Here is a 20,396-nt window from a genome sequence, read left to right as displayed (position 1 = left end):
CCATCTTAATCATTTACTCCTGAAGATTGACCACTTAAATTATTCTAGAATTATTCTGGAATTTAAAAAAAATTGTAGCAGTTTACTTAAGCTCCCTAAAGCTGTGTGTATTAGTTGGGGTTTATCTAGGGTGGAGGCAGGACTTGTGTGAGGAGGTTAATTAAGGAGCTGGTTCACACAATTGGAAAGACTTGGCAAGGCCAACATTTGCAGGGTAGGCTGACAGACTGGAGAGGTAGAGAAGCTGCAGTTTAAGTCTAAAGGCAGAAGACCCTCTTCCTCACAGATCAGTTTTCCTATTAAGACCTTCAGTTGACAGGATGAGACTCAATTAGGAGGACAGTCTGCTTTATTCAAAGGCTACTCATTTGTGTGTTAATCTTACTTTTATAATATCTTAACATAACCATCCAGAATAATATTTGACCAAACACCTAGGCACTGTGACTTAGCCAAGTTGGTATCATAAATTAACCATCGAAATGTGTTTCTCTTTTTCATTTTATAAATTAATTATATTGGTACCTTTTTATATTGGTACATTTTAGGTATACAATATAATGACATTCATCATTAGAAATTTGCACCTTTACATAATCCATCTTGGTTCTTTTTTTTCCTCCTTCCGCTGCCGTTCCTTCAACCCCTCCACCCCTTCCTATCTACAAAGACTTTGTTTCCATTTTTTCTTTTTCTCATATTAATTCCATTCCCTTCTTTCTTTTCCCCTACCCCTCCCACTTCCCCTTCCCTTTCACCCCTTTTCTTCCTATTTCACATTATCTATTATACCTTTTAGTCCTTATTTACACTGTCAGTTTCTCACACCAGAGAAACTATTCAGTGTTTACACGTGTGTCCTATTTATTTCACTTAAGTATATCTCGCCTCAGTGTGTATCCATTTAGCTATGAATGTCTCTGGTTTCTCGTTCTTTATGGCTGAGTAATACTCCATTTTATAAAAACCTCACATTTTCTTTATCCAGTCTCCAGTCCATCAAAATGTGTTTGTATGAGCTGCTTCAACTTGGGAAATAAAATAATCTGTCCATTTTGTGATACCATCCTATGACACATGCAGTGGGGAAGGGTGGGGACTGGCACTTGCATCATCCACTTTTTGTACATGAATTATCTACCTACTTTCTCTCTTATCAGATTGAAACATTCATTTGAAATTTTTAAGTGAATCTAATAAAATGCTTAATTTCCTTTAACTTTGCATAAATAATGTTTTAAAGTATATTTTTCTTCAAAATACTCATTTAGCCTCCCTTTTGAGATTATAGAATTAATACTTATAGTCAAGATGGTCAAATGTCTTAATTTGTCAGCATGAGTTAGACTTTTCAATTTCAAGACTCAAAGAACTGTCTGCCATTTCAGTCTTGATTTCATTGGCATTAAAAAGGAACATGAAGGAGAGAAGCCTATAATCAGTTCCCAACCTTTCAATGTTTGACTTATACTTCACTCTACTAAATGTGATCATTACCAACTTTTCTATTGCAAGAATGTGGAGAAGTCAAGTGAATCCACAGGAAATTGACACACCTGATCCTCAAAGAGAAAGGTTTGTTATTTCCATGTACTACATTTTACTGATCTTGTTTCTTTCATGGAATGAATAAGATCAAAAAGTGAATGATGGAAAAGCATATCATAGTCAACACAGGAAAAAGAGAAAATTGTGACTAGCCCTAAGGTTGATCAATTTTCAGTATAGGGAGCCAGTCAGTACCCATGATTATTATATGTCTGACAATTAATTCAGTGACAGCAAAACAGCAGTGAAATTATATCAAATATATTTCTCCAATTAAGAACAACAAAATCAAATTAAGAGTTCTTAATAATGATCATATTAATCTAAGTTAGTTCTGATGCTTTACACTGGATAGATTTGATGGAAAAGATTAGGAAAGGGGTATTTGCTTACTAGGAAATTAAGTAATCTAATTTCAGTATAAAATCAAGTGGACACAAATGTGTGATCATTGGATTATCTGTGAATTTTTAACTTTCATTTTCCTGTCATAGAAAAGGAATGCTCACTAGATTAAAGAGAATGTCATTAAAAACTATAGAGTAAGCAGCAGAATGCCTGGAATATAGACCCTCGACATATATTTATATAAGAAAAAAGAAAATCTTCTACCTTCAATATCAACTTCTTAGTAATGCTATAAAAATACAGATAAAAATATGTCCAAAAAGCAAAGGTCTTTTTTATCTACATGTAAGGAATTTTAATATAAAGTTTCAATAGGAAACATAAAGAACCAGAAATATACATTATTTTATAATCAGAATACTATTAAAAATAGAACCCACATGAAAATTGAGGTTTCTCAAGTAGTGCATATCTCTTTCTTTCTTTCTTTCTTTCTCTTTCTTTCATTCTTTCTTTCTTTTTTTTTTTATACAAAGTCTCATTGTGTAGTTCAGACTGTGTTTGAACTCACTATGTAGTCCAGGCTGCCCTCAAATTCATGGAGATCCTCATGCCTCAGCCTCACAATTGGGGGGATTACAAGCATATGCCACCACACCTGGCTATCAAGAGCATTTTTACTCAGGTTCATTCTGTCATGCAATGAAGATGCACTGCATGCTGGGATGTTGTGATTCAGGTACTATGCTACACCGCTAATTCTTTCTTCACCACAAAGTAATGAGATTCATACCAAGAAAAAGAGAAAAAATGAAATATGTAGACTTGCAAAGTTAGAAAGAGAGAAATCCAACTGGTGGGAGATTAATAAAAATACCATAATGAGGTTGGCACCTGAGCCAGACCTTAAAGGAAGTGCAGTATTTGAACTTGTCAAAATTCCCTCAGTCAACAATCTTCCTTCACCTCATTGGTGGATGGTGTGGCCAAATATCTAAGGACTAAGCAAGGCATATGATTTTCTGGGTGAGCTAGATCCAGTCGTGGCGAGAAGTAATATCATTCTGCATAGCACCGAGAAATTCTGAGCTAAGCAGTTGCCTTATCTAAAGTTTCGAGTGATGAAAAATTATGCATAATTAAACAAATCTTACCCTATATATTTCTTTTGTGATTAAAGTTAAGATAATGTACATTTGTTATCTGGAGAGATCAATGATAGATTAGCTAATTGCTTCCTTTAGGAGTCATCATTCTGTTACAGTTAAATTCATTCTGTTATCATTTGGATAAATCAAATAATGTCGCTTTGTTACATATATACATGGTTTTTTTCCAATTGAAATAGCTGTTGCTTTGTTGCTTTCTAAATTTCTTGCTTTCATTCCTCCTTATACTGAAATTGCAGGAGAAAAAAAGCAAAAGAGATGAGACAAAAAATAATATGGGGCAAGACAGGTAATAGTTGGAAAGAATGGCTAGAGAATACAAAAGGGGATCACTATAATCAAACAACAGGAATGGAGAAAAAAAACCCTATAAAATCCATGGAGGATATTTCGTACAAAGTAGCTTATATGTGCAAAAAGAAATGCAAATTGTCAATTAACATATGAAAATTCAGTGAATATTATTTTGCCTATCAAAACAAACAATAATGAGGACCTGGAAGGCTGGTGGCTTCACAAGGCAGCTTCAAAACACAAAGAAAAAAACAAAACTATTTTAACATTCTAAAGTTGTGACTTCTTCCATGAATTTACCAGAAAAAATATTAAATAATTACACAAAGATTAATGCCAAAGAATGTTTATAAAGACAACCTAAATGTTCATTTATAGGGAACAGGTTAAATAAATTACATAGCATCCATATAATTGAATACCCAGCAGCATTTGAGTCTAATGATTTAAATTTCTGTTTATTTACTTAAAAATGGTTTTAAATATATGTTAAGGGGGACAGGGATTTAGCTCAGTGGTTCCGTCGCCTGCCTCACAAATGCAAAATCCCAAGTTCGATCCCTGGTACCCAAAGGAAAAAATATATATATATTTCTCTCTCTCTCTCTCTCTCTCTCTCTCTCTCTATATATATATATATATACACACACACATATATACACATATATGCATATATATGTGTATATATATGTATCTTAAGTGAAAGAATTTTCAAATAAATATGGCATGATACAATTTTGCTGACAAAGAGAAGAAAAGAAAGGTAAAGAAAGTGATTTTTTTAAGATAAAGGAATAGGATAATAGGTATTTTCCTATAGTTTTTACTTTTGTACACATTTCACTTACAATTAGGAAGAAACAATAATGCTTTTTCCATTAAAAAAGCACAAATTAGCCATAAATAAACATAACATTTTCTCCTTTTCAACTCACTACTTCACAGCACCTACAGCTGTAAAAAAGCAAACAATTCCGTGCAACCAAAATTATACTCATTGGTTTATCCAATTTAAATATCTTATCATTGCAACATTATATTTGCTAATTAATTTTGATGTTTTCAGCATACTTTGTTCACCACTGTCTTATGATCTTTGGAATGTCATACATATACTTGCATATATACATATATATGTATGTGTATATGGTATATATGATACACAAACACACACACACACACACACACATATATATATATATATCGACCCCCCCCCAGTGGTACCTTGATTCACAAACTCTTTTGCTTGTGAAAAATTTGGTTCACAACCAGAAGCATTTGTTCAAATTTTTGGTTTTTTTTGCAAACTCTGCATGCAGTGGGGAACAAGACCATGGCCATCTTTCCCACACGAATAGGAATACAGCCATCTTTTCCAGAATCATGAAATGAATTAAGTTCATGAACAGAAAAACCACTGTATATGTCAATCATCTATTCAGAAATATAAAATTGATTTTGTACTGAGAGTTAATATATTTTGTTAGTCTCATTCAAAATTAAAAACGCTCTCTCAGCAGTGTTAGGCAGATATGTTTTAGATTAGGTATCCAGCATCCCAGTCAGGCTGAAGTTAATTAGACTAGATATAAACATTTGGCACTGAGTCACAAATGTCTCTGGCTCCAAAATGCATTATAAACATATTTCTTTCTTTTTTTTTTTTTTTGGTACCGGGGATCGAACTCGGGACCTTGCGCTTGTGAGACAGGCGCCAGAACCACTGAGCTAAATCCCCGGCCTAAACATATTTCATTCTAAAGAAGAGAAAGGGAGAAATACTATACTGGAAAATATGGCAGTTGATATCAGGTGATGATGCAAGAATAGAAACAAAAAATAGTACAGAAGGGAATAGAATTAAGTCACTTTGGAGGTAACACTTCAGTGGAAATCAGAGGACTGTGACAGCTGAGGTCCCTAGAGTGGTTTAGATCCAGAATCTGTAACAATAAGGCCTGACCAAATGAATAACTTTTATAAATTGGTGTGTGAAATCAGCTTTCTGTAATGATATATGTTTTAAACAAACTCACATTATACAAATAATGACTCCTTCAAGACACCAAAAACATATATAAAAGCAACTTTTAATGACCTACTTTGTATCTGATGCTGCTGAATATATATATATAATCTGAATATACATCTGCCTACACAGAAGAAGATATATGGAAAATATAAACCAGAAACACAAAAGAATGGGAGAATTTTCCAAACAACAAGTTAAGCATAGAGAGAAATGACCAAGAATATCTTGTTAGATTGATTGACACAAACACTCACACAGATACACTCACACACATGAACCCATACACTAACATGGTATTCATATCTCACTGCTAATTTTGACTATGTCAACAAATGTCATCAAAGCAGTTATCAATTTGATCTAAAATATTTCCAAATGTTTCATGTGAGGTGAGGGTTTTGAAAATAATTGTGCCATGGGGGCATTATACTCTTCTGTGGATTAATTGATGATGAGTTTATGTGCTGTTAAAAAATGGGACCAGGATGAAGTTGTGATTTACAGGGGATGTGACCTGGAAGGTTTTATTCTTATCCCTGGCTCCTCCCTTTTCTCTCCACTTCTTGGCTGCCAAGCATCGAGCAGGTCTCTTCTACCATGCAGTTTAACCATCCTATTTCTGCCTTGAGACAACCAACCACCCACTGAACCATCTGAAACTCAGAGCCAAAATAAACCTCTCCTCTTTAAGCTGTATATGTCAGGTATTTTTCACAGAGATAGGAAAGTAAGTATTAAAAAAGGTAAGTAAAACTTTGATTTTCTTTTATTTGGTTCACATGATAACTGGTAGTTAGCTTATGTGAACTTATTATATGTGCTTTATTATTTGGTAGCTGGGTTCTTAAATTGGATATACAGTCAGAATATCTCTCAATGATTCTCTATGAATGAACACATTATTCAAATATGTGCTTTTCTAAGCTATTACTTAAAAAAGAAACACACGAGTAACTTTGCAATGAACAAGCATGACCCAGGGAATAAAATAAATTAAGTACTTCTACTTTTTCTATTTACTTTTATTCATTGAGGCTATTCCTTTCCCACCTTCCATTCTTAAATACAAACTAGAGCAATTTTGTTCATTGTTAAGTGATGTAAGTTACTTTAATGAGTAATTAAAATAGTACCATTTAATAGTAAGAACTTCAAACTTTTCTCTACTTTTTGGCCATCTCTAAATTGAGAGCCTTGGAGTCAAAATGGGAGAGTGGTCAGCTACTACTTTATTTTGTGATTCTATATTCCTCTTTTGGAGCATCTGATACCCCAGGGTATCAGAACAATCTGCCTGAGGAGGATATCACGTTCTTCCAAGTAGTTGCGTTAAACTCTTTTTTCACTAAATTTGAGACTTATTTCTTTAAAAATATTAGAACTTAGAACATATCAACAGTTCACCCTAAGATCTTTCCTTCTTCCCCATTTCACTGTGATTTAGCTTCTCCAAGCACTCATTGGCTTGGCTACACAAGTATGATTATCTCTGGATCTAAGGTATGTTTTCAACTTCTGCATGCTGATTTTAGAAATACAATATCAATAATTTTCAAGCCACAGATTGACTGAAGCTACAGTTGTGATAAATTTTTATAGAATCTGGCTTTGATACAAGTTGTCACTTACTTAACATCATAACATAGAATATCCTATTATTATTATATAATTATATACAATATCTCTTAATATTAATAATTATATTCATAATAATATAACCACAATATGAAAAATTAAAATAGTAACTGAGGTGATTTTCAAAATACATATTATAATTGGTAAACAGATATGTTTCTCATTTATTCATGCACTCATTTCCTCCCTTAAAATATACTTATTCAATGTCTGATGGAAAATCGAATCTAATGATAGGCAAAGGAAAGTTGGTCCATTTACTCATGGAGTTTGCAGTGAGATTATCTTATATATTACACAACTGTTAAATATTTGACAAGACCTGTTACCTTTAAAGTATTAACAGGAATGGAGAACCAATAGAGAGAAAAAAAAGTACTTGATGCCCAAAATAGTGAGTCAGTAAGAGCCCCAACTATATCAGAAAATAATAAAAAATAGAAGTAGGAATCTATTCAGAGTAAATCTACAATTACTTAATAAACACAGAAACTCGTAATAGGACATGTTGTTAGCAAGACTATGAAATTAAAATCTCTTTCAATGGGATATTAATCAGAGAAAGTTTCTGCAAACATATTTGAAGCAACAATATAATTGTTTGAAGAAAAAAGTCTGTTGTCTCAATAAGAAACAAAGGAAAGAAGGGAATGGAATTAATATGAGAAAATGAAAAAATGGAAACAAAGTCTTTGTAAATAGTGAGGGATGGAGGGGTTGAAGGGAGGGCAAGGGAATGGGGAAAAAATAAGAACCAAGGGAGATTATGTAAAGATGCAAATTTCAAATGATGAATGTCATTATATTGTATACCTAAAATATACCAATAAAATTAATTTTTTTAAAAAGAAAACTAGCAAGTTATATGCAAAAATGTCTAAGTACTTTTCAGTTTTGTTTTGGTTGAGTTCTACTGTATTTGAATATTATTGTAGTTTTTTTCCCTTGCATTGTTTTTCTTTGAATGGTTTTAATTTCTGTATGTGCGTGTGTTTAATAATAAAGTCATTTAAAAAATAAATAAATAAAGGAAAACTATGGCTATTGGATGAGGAATAATCATGAATCTGTATTCAGTCATGGAATATTATCCAAGTTTTAATTTCTGGTGGTTACATATTTCTGGCTAACTTTAAAATACACCTCATTTTGTTGATTCTGTAATTTAATAGGAAAATATAAGCTTTACTGTCCTGCCACTTCTACTCTAAAGAAAATAATACTTTTAGTTAATCATACATTTAAAATTTTAAAATGAGTTGCCTGTTTTTAAAGAGGACACAAGTGAATTTTAAAGATTTTTACAATGCTGAAAAAATTAAAACAAGTAAGGTAAAAAGGAAATGAACTATAAAGAAAGAAAATATACATGTAGTTCAGCTACTAAACAAAATGCACACTAATTTACTTTCTTGCTGAAACAAAATACCTGACACCCAAATTTAAAGGAAGAAAGGTTTATTTAGCTCACAATTTGTACAGGTTTCAGTCCATAGTTGGCTGGCTCCAAGGCAGGGAGGCACAGAGGAGAAACAGTTCATGGCCAGCAGCAAGTAGCAAAGAAGCAGCAAACAAGCAAGTGACAACTGAGGAACACAGCATCGCTGTTTATAAACCTTATATCCAGGCTACATGCCCTTAAGGTGGGATCACCCTTGATCCCAGCATCACACACTCTACATCCAGCCATCTCTGAAAAGCCCCACCTATGACTGCATGAGACTTTGGAGAGACATCTAGACATAAGCCATAACATTGTGAACTAACATAAAATTTAACTCTAAACTTACTCTGAGCCATAGTAAAGAGGGAAGTAGACTAGGTTGTATGATGTCCCCTTAAATTAAAAGCTAACAAGTGCCTCAGGAAAAAAGTAATTATTCTTAATATTGAAGAGAAGTTAATCCCATGGATCCATTTTCAGAAGACACTTTTGTAATATACAACAGATGTCCACAATAGAACTGATAGACCTAGGTAGCAAATCTATCTATGGATAAAGAATAGATGGATGTTTACTTATTACACCAAACACAATTTTACAAGGTCCTTGTATTTCATTTGCCTGTTCTTTTTTTTAAAAAAATGACATCCCTGAGCAAGATCTATTTGTGAGTCTTTTTGTCTTTTTCTGCTCCAGCCTATTCTTCAGGGCATTAATCCCATTAGATGAGTTTCCCAGATCCCGAATCAGTCTCCTGCTCCATTCAGCCAATGGGACCACTGCTAGGGTCTGAAAATCAGGAGGAAGGGAAAAGCTGTGGTACTCTTCACCCTTCATCTTCAGTGGTATCTCCAACTGAGGCTACATCCTTCCTTCCACTTGTGTATGAAGAAAGTTACAGCTTCCACCAATCCTCCAGTCTAAGTTTAGTAATGGCTTCATTTATGAACTTCCTTTGCATCCCCTGATTCTTTTCTCATTCTTTATCACTGAGGGAATCATATATCTCTACTTTAGATACCCTTCAATTGAAATATATATGAAATTTTCTCTTGCATTAGTTGGATTATGAGTGATACAATCATTCATTGTAAGACAATGGTGTATCTTTTTGCTCAATTCAATATAAATAATTTTACATTGGAAAATAAATAAAATGTTATTATCTATATATCACATGTCCAAGAATGCTTAAACAACCATGAATAGAAAACATAACAGTGTGTAGAAGACAAATTCCTATCAGTTACTTAGGCATGATCTAAAAGTATAGTATTGGAATTCATCAACATCAGAACACTTGATAGGTCAGTATACATGCATTAAATGTATGTTCAATGGACTTGTTCTCCTGAGAAGATTCCTAGAAATGTGCACATTGACATCAAGAAATCAATGTACAAAAAAAGGAAATCTATGTAATCAAGAAAGAATATCCTAAGGAAATAGTACTTCTCTACTCCATCAACCTAAAAATAACATCATTTACCAAGAATTGACATTTTCCTGCAAATTTGAAAGATATACATGGAAATAATATCTACTCTTCATTTTCCATTTCTTCATTTCACCGAACATATAAACTATGAGACTATTTAAAGCTCAAATCATAGTGCTTCCAAGTTATCCACAAGTTATATGACATCAGTACATTTTTCCCAAGAACTCAGACTTAAGGCTTGAATAAAAATAGTTTCTTAGCACGTCATTTTTAAATAAATTCATTCTGGCCAAGAAGATCATATGTAAAGTCACTTTAAATTTACAGAAGAGCCTCTAGAAGTGTCCAATGTGTGGTACCAGACATGTTTAAATACACAGTGCTAACTGAGGAGCCCAAGGATGCAAGAGATCAAATACTACCAGTGCACATACAGTTACCTGAGCCCACAAAGAAGATTTATTTTATTCTCATATCATAAACATTTTCAATCACATGGCTAATGCCCTGGTTGTTACTATATGTATATCTGACAATCTCTGCATCTTAACTTGGCCTAACTGTGTTTCCTAAGAGAAAATGCATTGGCTGGAGTATTTTGTCTCCATCGTAGTCACAATTCTTATTATCATGTCATAAAATAGCATCATAAATCTGTATTGCAGTACTATAAATCTGAAAGTATATACCCCCTCTGTGAAGTTTATTTTCTTGATGTGCTGGCAAGTTATATTTCTTACTTTGCAAAACTGATTTAAACAATGGCAAACATCATTAGCTCAGTATCCCCATAAGACAATTTTCCCCAGGAAATATGCCCCACCAGCACTTATTTCTTCTACTCCTACCTGAAAGATTTCTTAATATCTTCTGCTTGGATTTTCTTGAGAATCTCTTGATATAACTGAGGATCAACTGTTCCTGAAGATGAGGCATCTGAGGGGCAATTCGTATGTGCATAGTAACCTATCAAAATTCCAAGAATAAATAAAATGGTGGCTGTGCAAAATATTTTTAAAAAGTGACAAATGTTGCAGCGGTTGCTCTTTGGTGCAGATCTTGTATAATGGGAAAAATAGTCAGTTTCTTCTTGTAGTTGCTGGAATCTTCCTTTGGGTGAAGTTGCTGGTTGAATGGAATCAAGATTGAGGTCCACAGATTCTGGGTGCCCCTGGTTTTCATTCTCAGAACTATCAAGTTGGAACTGGTCAAAACCAGGCTCCTCCAGTTCTTTTTCCATGTCCCACTCTAAATCAAGGGCAGTGCCTTGAAGGTCATCGCCGTCTAAGAACTGTGAGCGTCCTGACATACTTTGATCTGCACTGACCTTCTGATAGGCCATCTTTTTACCTGTGAAAATAAAAAAGAAAATAAAAAAATAAAATTTCTTGTGTAAACAAACAATATCCCAATAAGCCATAATCTTTTAGTGATTGTAATCAAGGGAAATATATTCTCACTACAGAAAGTCATATTTAAGGTAATTATTTAATCATGCTTTGCTGTTGTTGTTACTATAGGAAATGAGGAAAAATAAAAGAAGTTACTTTGTGAAAAGAATATGAAAAAAAATTAAAGAAATTATACACATACACAATGAACCTTTGAAGTTCAGGAGATTAACAAAAATCACAAATGTACAATTGCTTTGGAGGAAAATGTATTACAACGAATCTTACATATTTGAAAACAACTTTTAAAAATTTAAGGGCAAAAGCAATAAAGTGGTGACTTAGTAAATTAAGAGGAAAAAGGTAAAAGACCTTGGGATGGTTATATCACCAGAGGTAGTTTTCAAAACACAAATCCAAGTTAAGAGTGGGGAGATAAACTAAATAAATATCAAGTCTACTGAAATACAATAAGCAAAATATGGTACATTATATAGTCACAGACTACTAAGAAAAGCAGAAAATTTTAAGGCTACCAGAGAGCACTTAAGTATTCCAAAGAATTCATGACATGAATTGGCCTGGTTCAGTGAACTTTAAAGAAAAGTTCTGCATGGCATCAATCCAAAAAGGAAATCCCTTCACCAGCCTAGGAGAATTCAGTTTCATCACCTTACAACAGAAGTGGCAGATGGAGGTTTTTCTCCCCTGCACAGTTTTGGATGACAGTTTGTTGTATCCTGTATTAGGATAACTGGGCTAATTAACTAATTGACTGCAAGTGGTCATAAGTCTGTTTTTGGCAACTCACTGGTGTATTATGGTTGCAGGTAGAGAGTATTTATACTTAAATTTTCTAAGTATTGGATTTGTCACTGCAGTTGGATGCTAAAGGCCCTCACAATGTTTTATGATTTTTCTGTATATCTTACTGTGGTGGGTAAAGATCAGACCTCAACTGATAATCAATTAGCTAATTGCTTAGGGCTAACAACTGACAAATGAGCTCTAGTGAAAAAGATAAGATGAATTTCATGAAAACAAGTGGCTTTACTCACAGAATTGTGGATATATATATATCCAATCCTGGCTAGCAGAGGCCCATAAAATGCAAGGTTTAGAATTTCTTAGTTTGAATATAATTAAATTTTTCAAAAAAATGCAATTCCGACTATAATATTCATATTACCCTATAATCCAGTGTGATTTTTATCCAGGATTGACTCAATAAAGGTGAGAATCTCCTGCATATCAGGCACTGGGAAAGGAGATAAACTCAAAGATAAATGAGTCACTATTCCTCAAGTACAGAATAACCAATCAGAGAGAAAAATAAGTCACGGAGGAAGGTAAAGGAAATTTGCAAAGTTCCAGCATAATTTGCAGGAGATTGATTCCAGAAGAAAATATAACACAAGATTCCTCAAGGAAGTGACCCACGTGCCTTTGGGTGTAGTGGAGCAATGTGAGAGAAGGGTGCCCAAGCAAGGAAAATGAGAATCGCCCGTTTGAAAAACAGAGGGGCATGCTATGGCTGAGGATGAAACACAGGGCCAGGGATGCTGGGGAATAGATTGGAAAAGGTGACAGTGAGCAAGATTAACTTCTCTGCAACCCAGGATCTCCATTTGTGAAGTGGACATAGTAATAATATAAACATTATAGACCTATAGTATTATCATTTGGATTGGTTGAGACAATGAACCTAGAGTATCCATTGAATGTTCAATAGGCTGTACGAGTTGGGGAAAATATTTCTGGTTTTAAAGGAGAAGAAGCTATCAGAGATTGTTGGAAGAAATAAAAGAAATTAAATGATGCAGAATAAAATATGTAACTGTGTAAGACATTGTTGAGAAGGCGACAGATACAAACATATATCCTATAATCATTTGGTTTCTTCTTTTTTCATTCTATATATAGAAAATAAATTACAATGTATTAATTGTTATTGTCCAGGTTTTATTTGGTATGTACTAGAACAAGATCAGGAATGGTTTTGCATGCTTTTTTTCCCCCTTCCCTCATTTCTTATCTTCCAGACTCTTTTCTTTTCATTTGGCCTTGTTTCCAAAGTGATTCAAGGAAATGCAATATCCAAATTCAGGTTTTGGTTACTTTTGTACAAGTAGAGAAATAAAGCAATATATGGAGTAAACAATAATTATTCAGATAAAGTAAGTGATGCCTGATGAACTAATAAAAGAAGTAACCAGTGGAAACAAAATCTTTGTAAATAGGGAGGGATGGAGGGGTTGAAGGGAGGGCTGGGCAAGGGTGAAAAATAAGAACCAAGAGAGATTATCTAAAGGTGCAAATTTCTAATGATGAATGTCATTATATTGTATACCTAAAATGTACCAATGATTAGAATGAATAATCGATAATGCAAAATAGGAAGAAAAGGTCCAAAGGGGTAGGGGTAGTGGAAGGGGCAGAGAAAAGGAAAGAAGGGAAAGGAAAAATGATGAGAATGGAAAAAATGGAAACAAAGTCTTTGTAAATAAGGAAGCGGGGAGGGCGTGAAGGGAGGGCTAGGAATGGGGAAAAAATAAGAACCAAGATGTATCATGTAAAGGTACAAGTTCCCAGTGAGAAATGTAAATGTGTTGTATACCTAAAATGTACCAATGAAAGAATTTAATTAAAAAAAGAACATGTTTAGTATGAAGTACTAGATGGTATTAAAAATCTGGAGGTAATAGAATAGAGGCACTTTAAAATCCATGGTTCCAATCTTTTGGGTCTGTTATGTTACAGAAGAGGAAACTGGCTCCAAATTGAATAACCCTATTAAGACTGAGAAAAGTGATGGTTGGGTACATGTTCCCTAATGTAATGTGTGGCTTTATGTATATGATGACAAAGTTGGTGCTAATGTGAAATATCTTATTAACCAAATTATTTTAATGTGTACTATAAACTGCCATTTCTTAGAACTAGGCAATTTTTCCCCTTTGGTTTAAATATCAACAAATTACCATGATCCTGGTATGATATTTATATTTACATCTTTAAATTTTCAACTTATGCATTATTGATTAATTTACTCAGACACTGTCTCAATGCAGTTATCTATATTTTCCCATTCTTTCTCAAATTTTTTAAAAAACTGAATTATAGAGCATGGTTTATGTTCAATGAAGACTTGGGAGATGGGAGCTACTACAGAAATGTGAGGTTTCTAATCCTGACCTCTACTACAAACATTCAATGTCATTGCTCTATAAATCATTTGAAAATCAACTGCAATGATGAGGCAACGTTTTCATTTCTACCCTGACAATAGGCATTCCATCACATGTACATCAGCAATTTAATGCTTTTCAAATATTAGACAGAATCATCAATTAGAAAGTAATGCAGATACAGATATTAACTCCTCACTATGATGGATATCTGGCTGACACACTTACTACCACTTTTGGACTCATTACACGTTAATAAATTTTCAGAAAATTCCATCTTCCAGGAGACTACTATCTGGTTCAAAGGCAAATAAAGTCACTTGAAATGATAAAACTCAAAGTATTTAAGGTAATTATTTAAGGATGTATTTAAGGAAAATTACCAAGTAAAAGAGTATATGATAAAATATATGATAAAAGATTTTAATCATTTAATTGACAATTGAATTATGCATGATATATTATACATATTAAATACATGTATCCATAAAATATATTTTAAGATACAGATGTAACTATAGATCTAAATGTAAAGGCTTATATTAAAATTTAGTAGTCTATTTCTTTAAAATTTTTCCCTCAAAGGAAGTATTAGGGACTTCTTGAAAAAACCTAACATACAAATAAAATTGACCTAATAGTTTCATTTCATTTAAAATAAATATACAATGAACCATCAAAATAAAAACTGACTACTAAGTTACCAAGTAAATAAAATTTTCATAATACACTCAATTTTGAGACAAGATAAATTATTTCATGGGCTTCAAAAGAATGCAGCTGTCTTTAAAATACCTATGCCTTGAGAGATGAGTAAAAGGTATATCACTTTTTTGTTTTTACCAGAACTTTCAAATTCTCAAATAAGTTGAAAATGTTACATATAAAGAGAAACCTTAGTTATGTCTTACATATGATCATGTAATTATGTCATTCAAACTTCATATTTTATTACTGATGCATAAGGTTCGCTTAATTTAAATTGTCATGTAACGTTAAAGCTATTCCATGTGAGTGATTTAAAAATACCCACAGTAGATTTTAGAATATACCACATAAAATTTTCTCTGAAAAATATGCACTTTGGTATAGATAAGGTCATACAAACTTGAGGCATTTCTTAAATGGAAATGTCTATACTATGCTTACTTTCTATATTGTGACACTTGGTCTTTTTATAAATCCAAATTTTATGAAACTATAAATATATTCCATGTTTCCAAATGATCTTATTCAATTACATAAGCTTCCCTCCCACTTGAGGCCACAGTTTAGGCTAAATTGTTTTGAAAATCTAATGTATTAAAGCATTTATCTTTTATATCTACTTGTACCTCTATAAGTAAAAGAGCAGATACAAATTGAACTAAAGGATTTTTTTAGACTAAAACAGGCTTAGATCAATATAAATGAATAAACATCCATATGGAATATATTACTAGATTAAAAATATCTTGATGCTTCTGAATACTATTTCACACATCCATATTGGCTGAAACTAAGTAAAATACATGGGATACAAGAAAAATATATTAATAGGCTGGAAACTTAATATGTATGTAAAATACAATACCTTGCTGCTACAGATCTAGTCTAACACAGTGGTTAGCAAATATTTTGATAATAAATATATGTTAACATCTTTAATAAATTATATATACTAATACCACTTAGGAATATTACTGCAGCACTATTTTTTTTTTGCTCAGTGTTACAGCTTAGATCTAAAATGCCCCCCAAATGTCTCATGTGGTCAGAAGTGGGCCTAATGGAAGGTTATTGGATCATGAGGCATTATACTCATTGGTGGACTAATCTATTGATGAGTTTACAGCTGAATATGCTATTGAGATGTGCAGCCTTGTCAGAAGAGGTGGATCACAGAAGACTTGGCCTGTGAGGTTATATTCTTATCCCTGGCTTCTCCCTTCTCTCTGCTTCCTGGCTGCTATAAGCTGAGCAACTTTCCTCTGTCATACCCTCTCACCATGCCATGTCTGTCTTGGAGTCAGCTGACTACATACTGAACTACCTGAAACCATGAAGCATAATAAACCTTTCCTCCTTTAAATGGCAGGTGTCAAAAATTTTATCCCTGTGACTGGATATTGGCTTATAAACTCAGCAGTCAGATAGAGGGAATTTATTACATGAATAGTCTCACTTTAGAAATCTATGAACTACTAGCAGACTATATAGTGGGACTACCTGATTCAAATCCTAGTTCTACTATGTAATTCAAGCCAATTATCTAATATCTTTATGTTTAAATGCTATATTCAAAAATAGAAATAATAGAAACAGATTTGCAGAGTTATGATGAAACATAAATGAGACTAATTTATTGAAAGTGCCCCAGTACCTAACACATTATAAATGGTCTACTATATTCCACACAATTCCATAGAATAGAAATATTTGGAGCTCATGACTTTGAATATAGCCTTAATTACAATTAAAGTATGACCAAAGACCTCAAATTTTAACAAGGACCTGGAAATAATGAGAAATGGAGGCGTGTACACAATGGCAAGCATCCTGTTAATCATTAACTATGGTTCAGGTAGATAAGAGAGTCATTTGGCTAATGTTTAATATAAAAGTCATTATGTTTGGCTTACAATCACCATTCCATAACTTGTTAATACAGATTTATATGTGTTTAATAGAACACCATGTTTGTCGTAGATAGTTGATTCAATTCAGACTGTGATGTTATTGTCAATATTTTAACTAAACCAAAATAAAACACCATATAGGTCTTATTAGAATTAAGAAGTTATTTCAAAGCTTTCCTGCAGGTAAAAGTTATTTTACAGGTAAAGTAAATAAATGACTGCAGCTGATTAACTTTAAAACATAAGGTAGAATCTCAATTTTCAATGACAGTTCTATGATTGAATCTTTATGTACAATGAAAAAAACATATTCACACAGTGTTTCCTGAAGCTTCAAATGTCAAATCGTTTGCTGGTTTGTGCAGACAGATTTGAGGCAAAGGCACTTCTTAGAAATTTCAGTGCCTCATCAAAAGGCATTCATTATGTGTCTTCATGCAGTATTACATTAGGTACTGTACCAGTGAACTATATTAGTACCCAGAGGAATTTTTAAATCTAAGTTGAAGAATATTCTGCATAGGCTGAAAACATTTGACATAAATTTTTCAGTATGAACCTAGTTTGTATAAATAAAGTCCATGTTTATGGGACAAAATTTTGTTGTTGAAAGCTTTAATGATCTTGACTTGAGAGCAGGGCAAAAGAGAAAACTATAAGAATAATAATTCAGAAGACTGTTTCCTGGTTTAACTTTTCAGTATAATGAGACTTTTTTTCCATCTGTGGTTTTGTCAAATGGTCTTGGCAATTGCTATAGTATCTGTAAATGCATTAAGAATTCCTTATTTAACTGCAATTCTGTATGTCAACCACATAAAAGAAATAATAATTACTTGTTGTTCATGCTTCACTAATTGAATAAACAGTATGCATAAAGTAAGGGTATTTGTTATCTGTGCTTTATTTTTAGAAATAAACATTCAGTCAAAGCCCACTGTCAAGTGGGTAATAGTATACTCCATTTAAGCAGAGTAGATAATCAAGTTGGAGAGTATAAAACTAAAACTTCTCTCTGAATAAGCTTGATCACTAAATAGCATGTTAAAAAGAGGTATATAGGATGCCAAATTAATGAACTATAAATTGCAAAATGCAGTCAAAATCATTTGAAAGAAAATTATTTGATACAATCTAGTTGGTTTGTGCAAATTTGTTTCAGATCGCTTGCATATGCATAACAACCCGGAAGTTCCCTGAGCCATCCACCCTTTGTTTTGCGATCTGTACAGAAGAGCAATTTGTACAACACTCTAACTTGATAGTTAGTCAGGCCCACTAGCCTGTATTTGTGGAAAGATTTTTTTTTAAGTATTAGAAATACATAATTCAATTTAAGATTTGGCAAACAGAAGAATTAAAATGAATGAAAACCATGCAAAATTCACTCTATGGTTATCACGAACTGATGTCTTGAACTTTCAGTACTAATTAAACTATCATGTGAGTTTATTTCAATAACATAAAAAACCTCTTTGCTTAGGGATGTGTAAGTTGTTTTTGTTCCTGACATAGGCATCTTTCCTGGTCTTTTTTTTTAACTCTTAATTCCACCTTCATTTAGATTCCAAAGTGGTTTTTTTTAATCATTTCCATTTATAATATGGGTATGTTTACTTCCACAGAATTTATAACTGTTCCTTCTTCAGAGTAGAAATGTACATACAAGTGATAAATTCAACCACAAAACTAGAAAACAAGTAAGAATAGCGGAAAATAATTCTAATATTCTGGTTAAAGAAAGCCACTATTATTGAATTGTTATGTAGTTGTGAGCTTCTTTGCAGTCAAGGAAAGCGTAATTTACAGAGTCTTTTCAAGTTCCATTAGTCTCCTCCTGATTTCACATATTAGTAGAAAAGACTGTCAGTCTTGGGTGAAAGGTTCGTTTCTCATTTTGTTTTCTAAGTTATCCTGTTTTCAAGTTACAGATTCTAAATCGGGAAGATATTTTTCTCTGTCTAGTGACAGAAATCTGAAAGTCTCCTTTTAACCTTTTACACTAAGATTTTGATACACAGAAGTGAAAAAATTCCCATGTTATAGTCAAAGTAATATGCTAATAGAAATGAACCAGGGATTATTATGAGAGCTTTTTGTGCATTATGTCACTTAATCAAACAGGCCGGCTCATTATGTACTGTTATTGTCCTCACTTACTGATGAAGTTATCTGAGGCTTACTGGTTAAAACAATTCTCTAAATTTTCACAATCAGCAAGTGGAAGAGCTAGGGTATCAAACTTAGCCTGTGAAATTCCAAAACACACTCTTAAATATTACAATGTTAAGGTTGTGTAAGAGTTCCCAGAATAAGCATGATGCTAACAAGCTAGCAAGCTTCTTTATCCCTGGTTATGTCAATAATGTGACTACAAGCACCAGAATTCTCCATCACTAAACCATCATAATGGTCCTACCTTGATTCCTAGATTTCTGGGGGCTGGTCTGACTCCATCGCCTAAAAGATTTCTGTTACTCTTTCTCTCCTGCACCTTGGCAGCCATGTTTGTTTCCTGACTCTACAGTTTTGAATAAGGGAGATTAGCTTCCAAGTTCAGTGCTCTGAGAAAAGACCACGACCTCTACTTATGATATCTTCTTAGCAATTCTTAGAAAATTTCACTTTTTCCCTGCTGGTGAGAGACAAATTACAAAACACTGTGTAAAGTCTGACAGATACAGTTCACATTCAACCTGCTATTGACCTGTTTTCAGCCATTAAAACCCTTTGGTCCCCCCTGCCCCCCCTACTATGTGTGCTTCACACAGACTTAAGAGGGCTTTGAGGGTGCCAGGAGTTTACACATCAATACAATAACCACTTGGCTGTTTGAGAGCTGTCTGCCAGGAGGAGCCTCTTAGCTTGATAGATACACTGTAATTTGTTATCCTTTCAGTCAGTGTGAATGATCCAAAATTGCTGCTTTTTGACTGTAGCTTTTAGATTTCCAGGGACAGGCAGATGAAGCTTTTATCTACATGAGGCCAGTAAGCACTCCATTTCTCCTATTTTCAAAAACTACTTTATTGGTTTACTTTTTAAATATCTTTACTTTTCGAAGAGTATCAACAGGTTTCTACAAACTACAAGTGCTTTATTCCAAAATTCGTGTCGCTATGTTTCCTAAAATCAGAAGAGAAAAACTGAGGCTCAGAATGGTAATTCAGTATACTCAGAATCTTCCCCTTTTATTTTTTTAGTGCTTTTTTTATTCATGTTCTTTTAACATGTTATTCAGAAAAACATTAATTATAGTGATAGATATAATGATTAAATGATGAGAAA

At 33.2% G+C, this 20,396-nt stretch overlaps 1 protein-coding gene across 11 annotated transcripts in view; it reads right to left on the bottom strand.

Annotated features, from left to right (window-relative positions):
* Nucleotides 1-20,396, bottom strand: part of Naaladl2 (N-acetylated alpha-linked acidic dipeptidase like 2) — an 891,856-nt gene that overhangs the window by 652,694 nt on the left and 218,766 nt on the right. For all 11 annotated transcript variants that reach the window (XM_087186985.1, XM_087186986.1, XM_087186979.1 and 8 more), the window contains one exon: nt 10,760-11,261. In XM_087186985.1, the coding sequence (XP_087043111.1) occupies nt 10,760-11,261 (502 nt within the window). The remainder of the gene's footprint in view (nt 1-10,759; nt 11,262-20,396) is intronic.

Source organism: Heterocephalus glaber, unplaced genomic scaffold, assembly GCF_053883595.1.
Source record: "Heterocephalus glaber isolate CG9 unplaced genomic scaffold, H.glaber_assembly_v1.0 deba00001504, whole genome shotgun sequence".
NCBI lineage: Eukaryota > Metazoa > Chordata > Mammalia > Rodentia > Bathyergidae > Heterocephalus > Heterocephalus glaber.
Note: the sequence above shows the minus strand (reverse complement) of the source record. Positions and strands in the feature narration are given on the sequence as shown.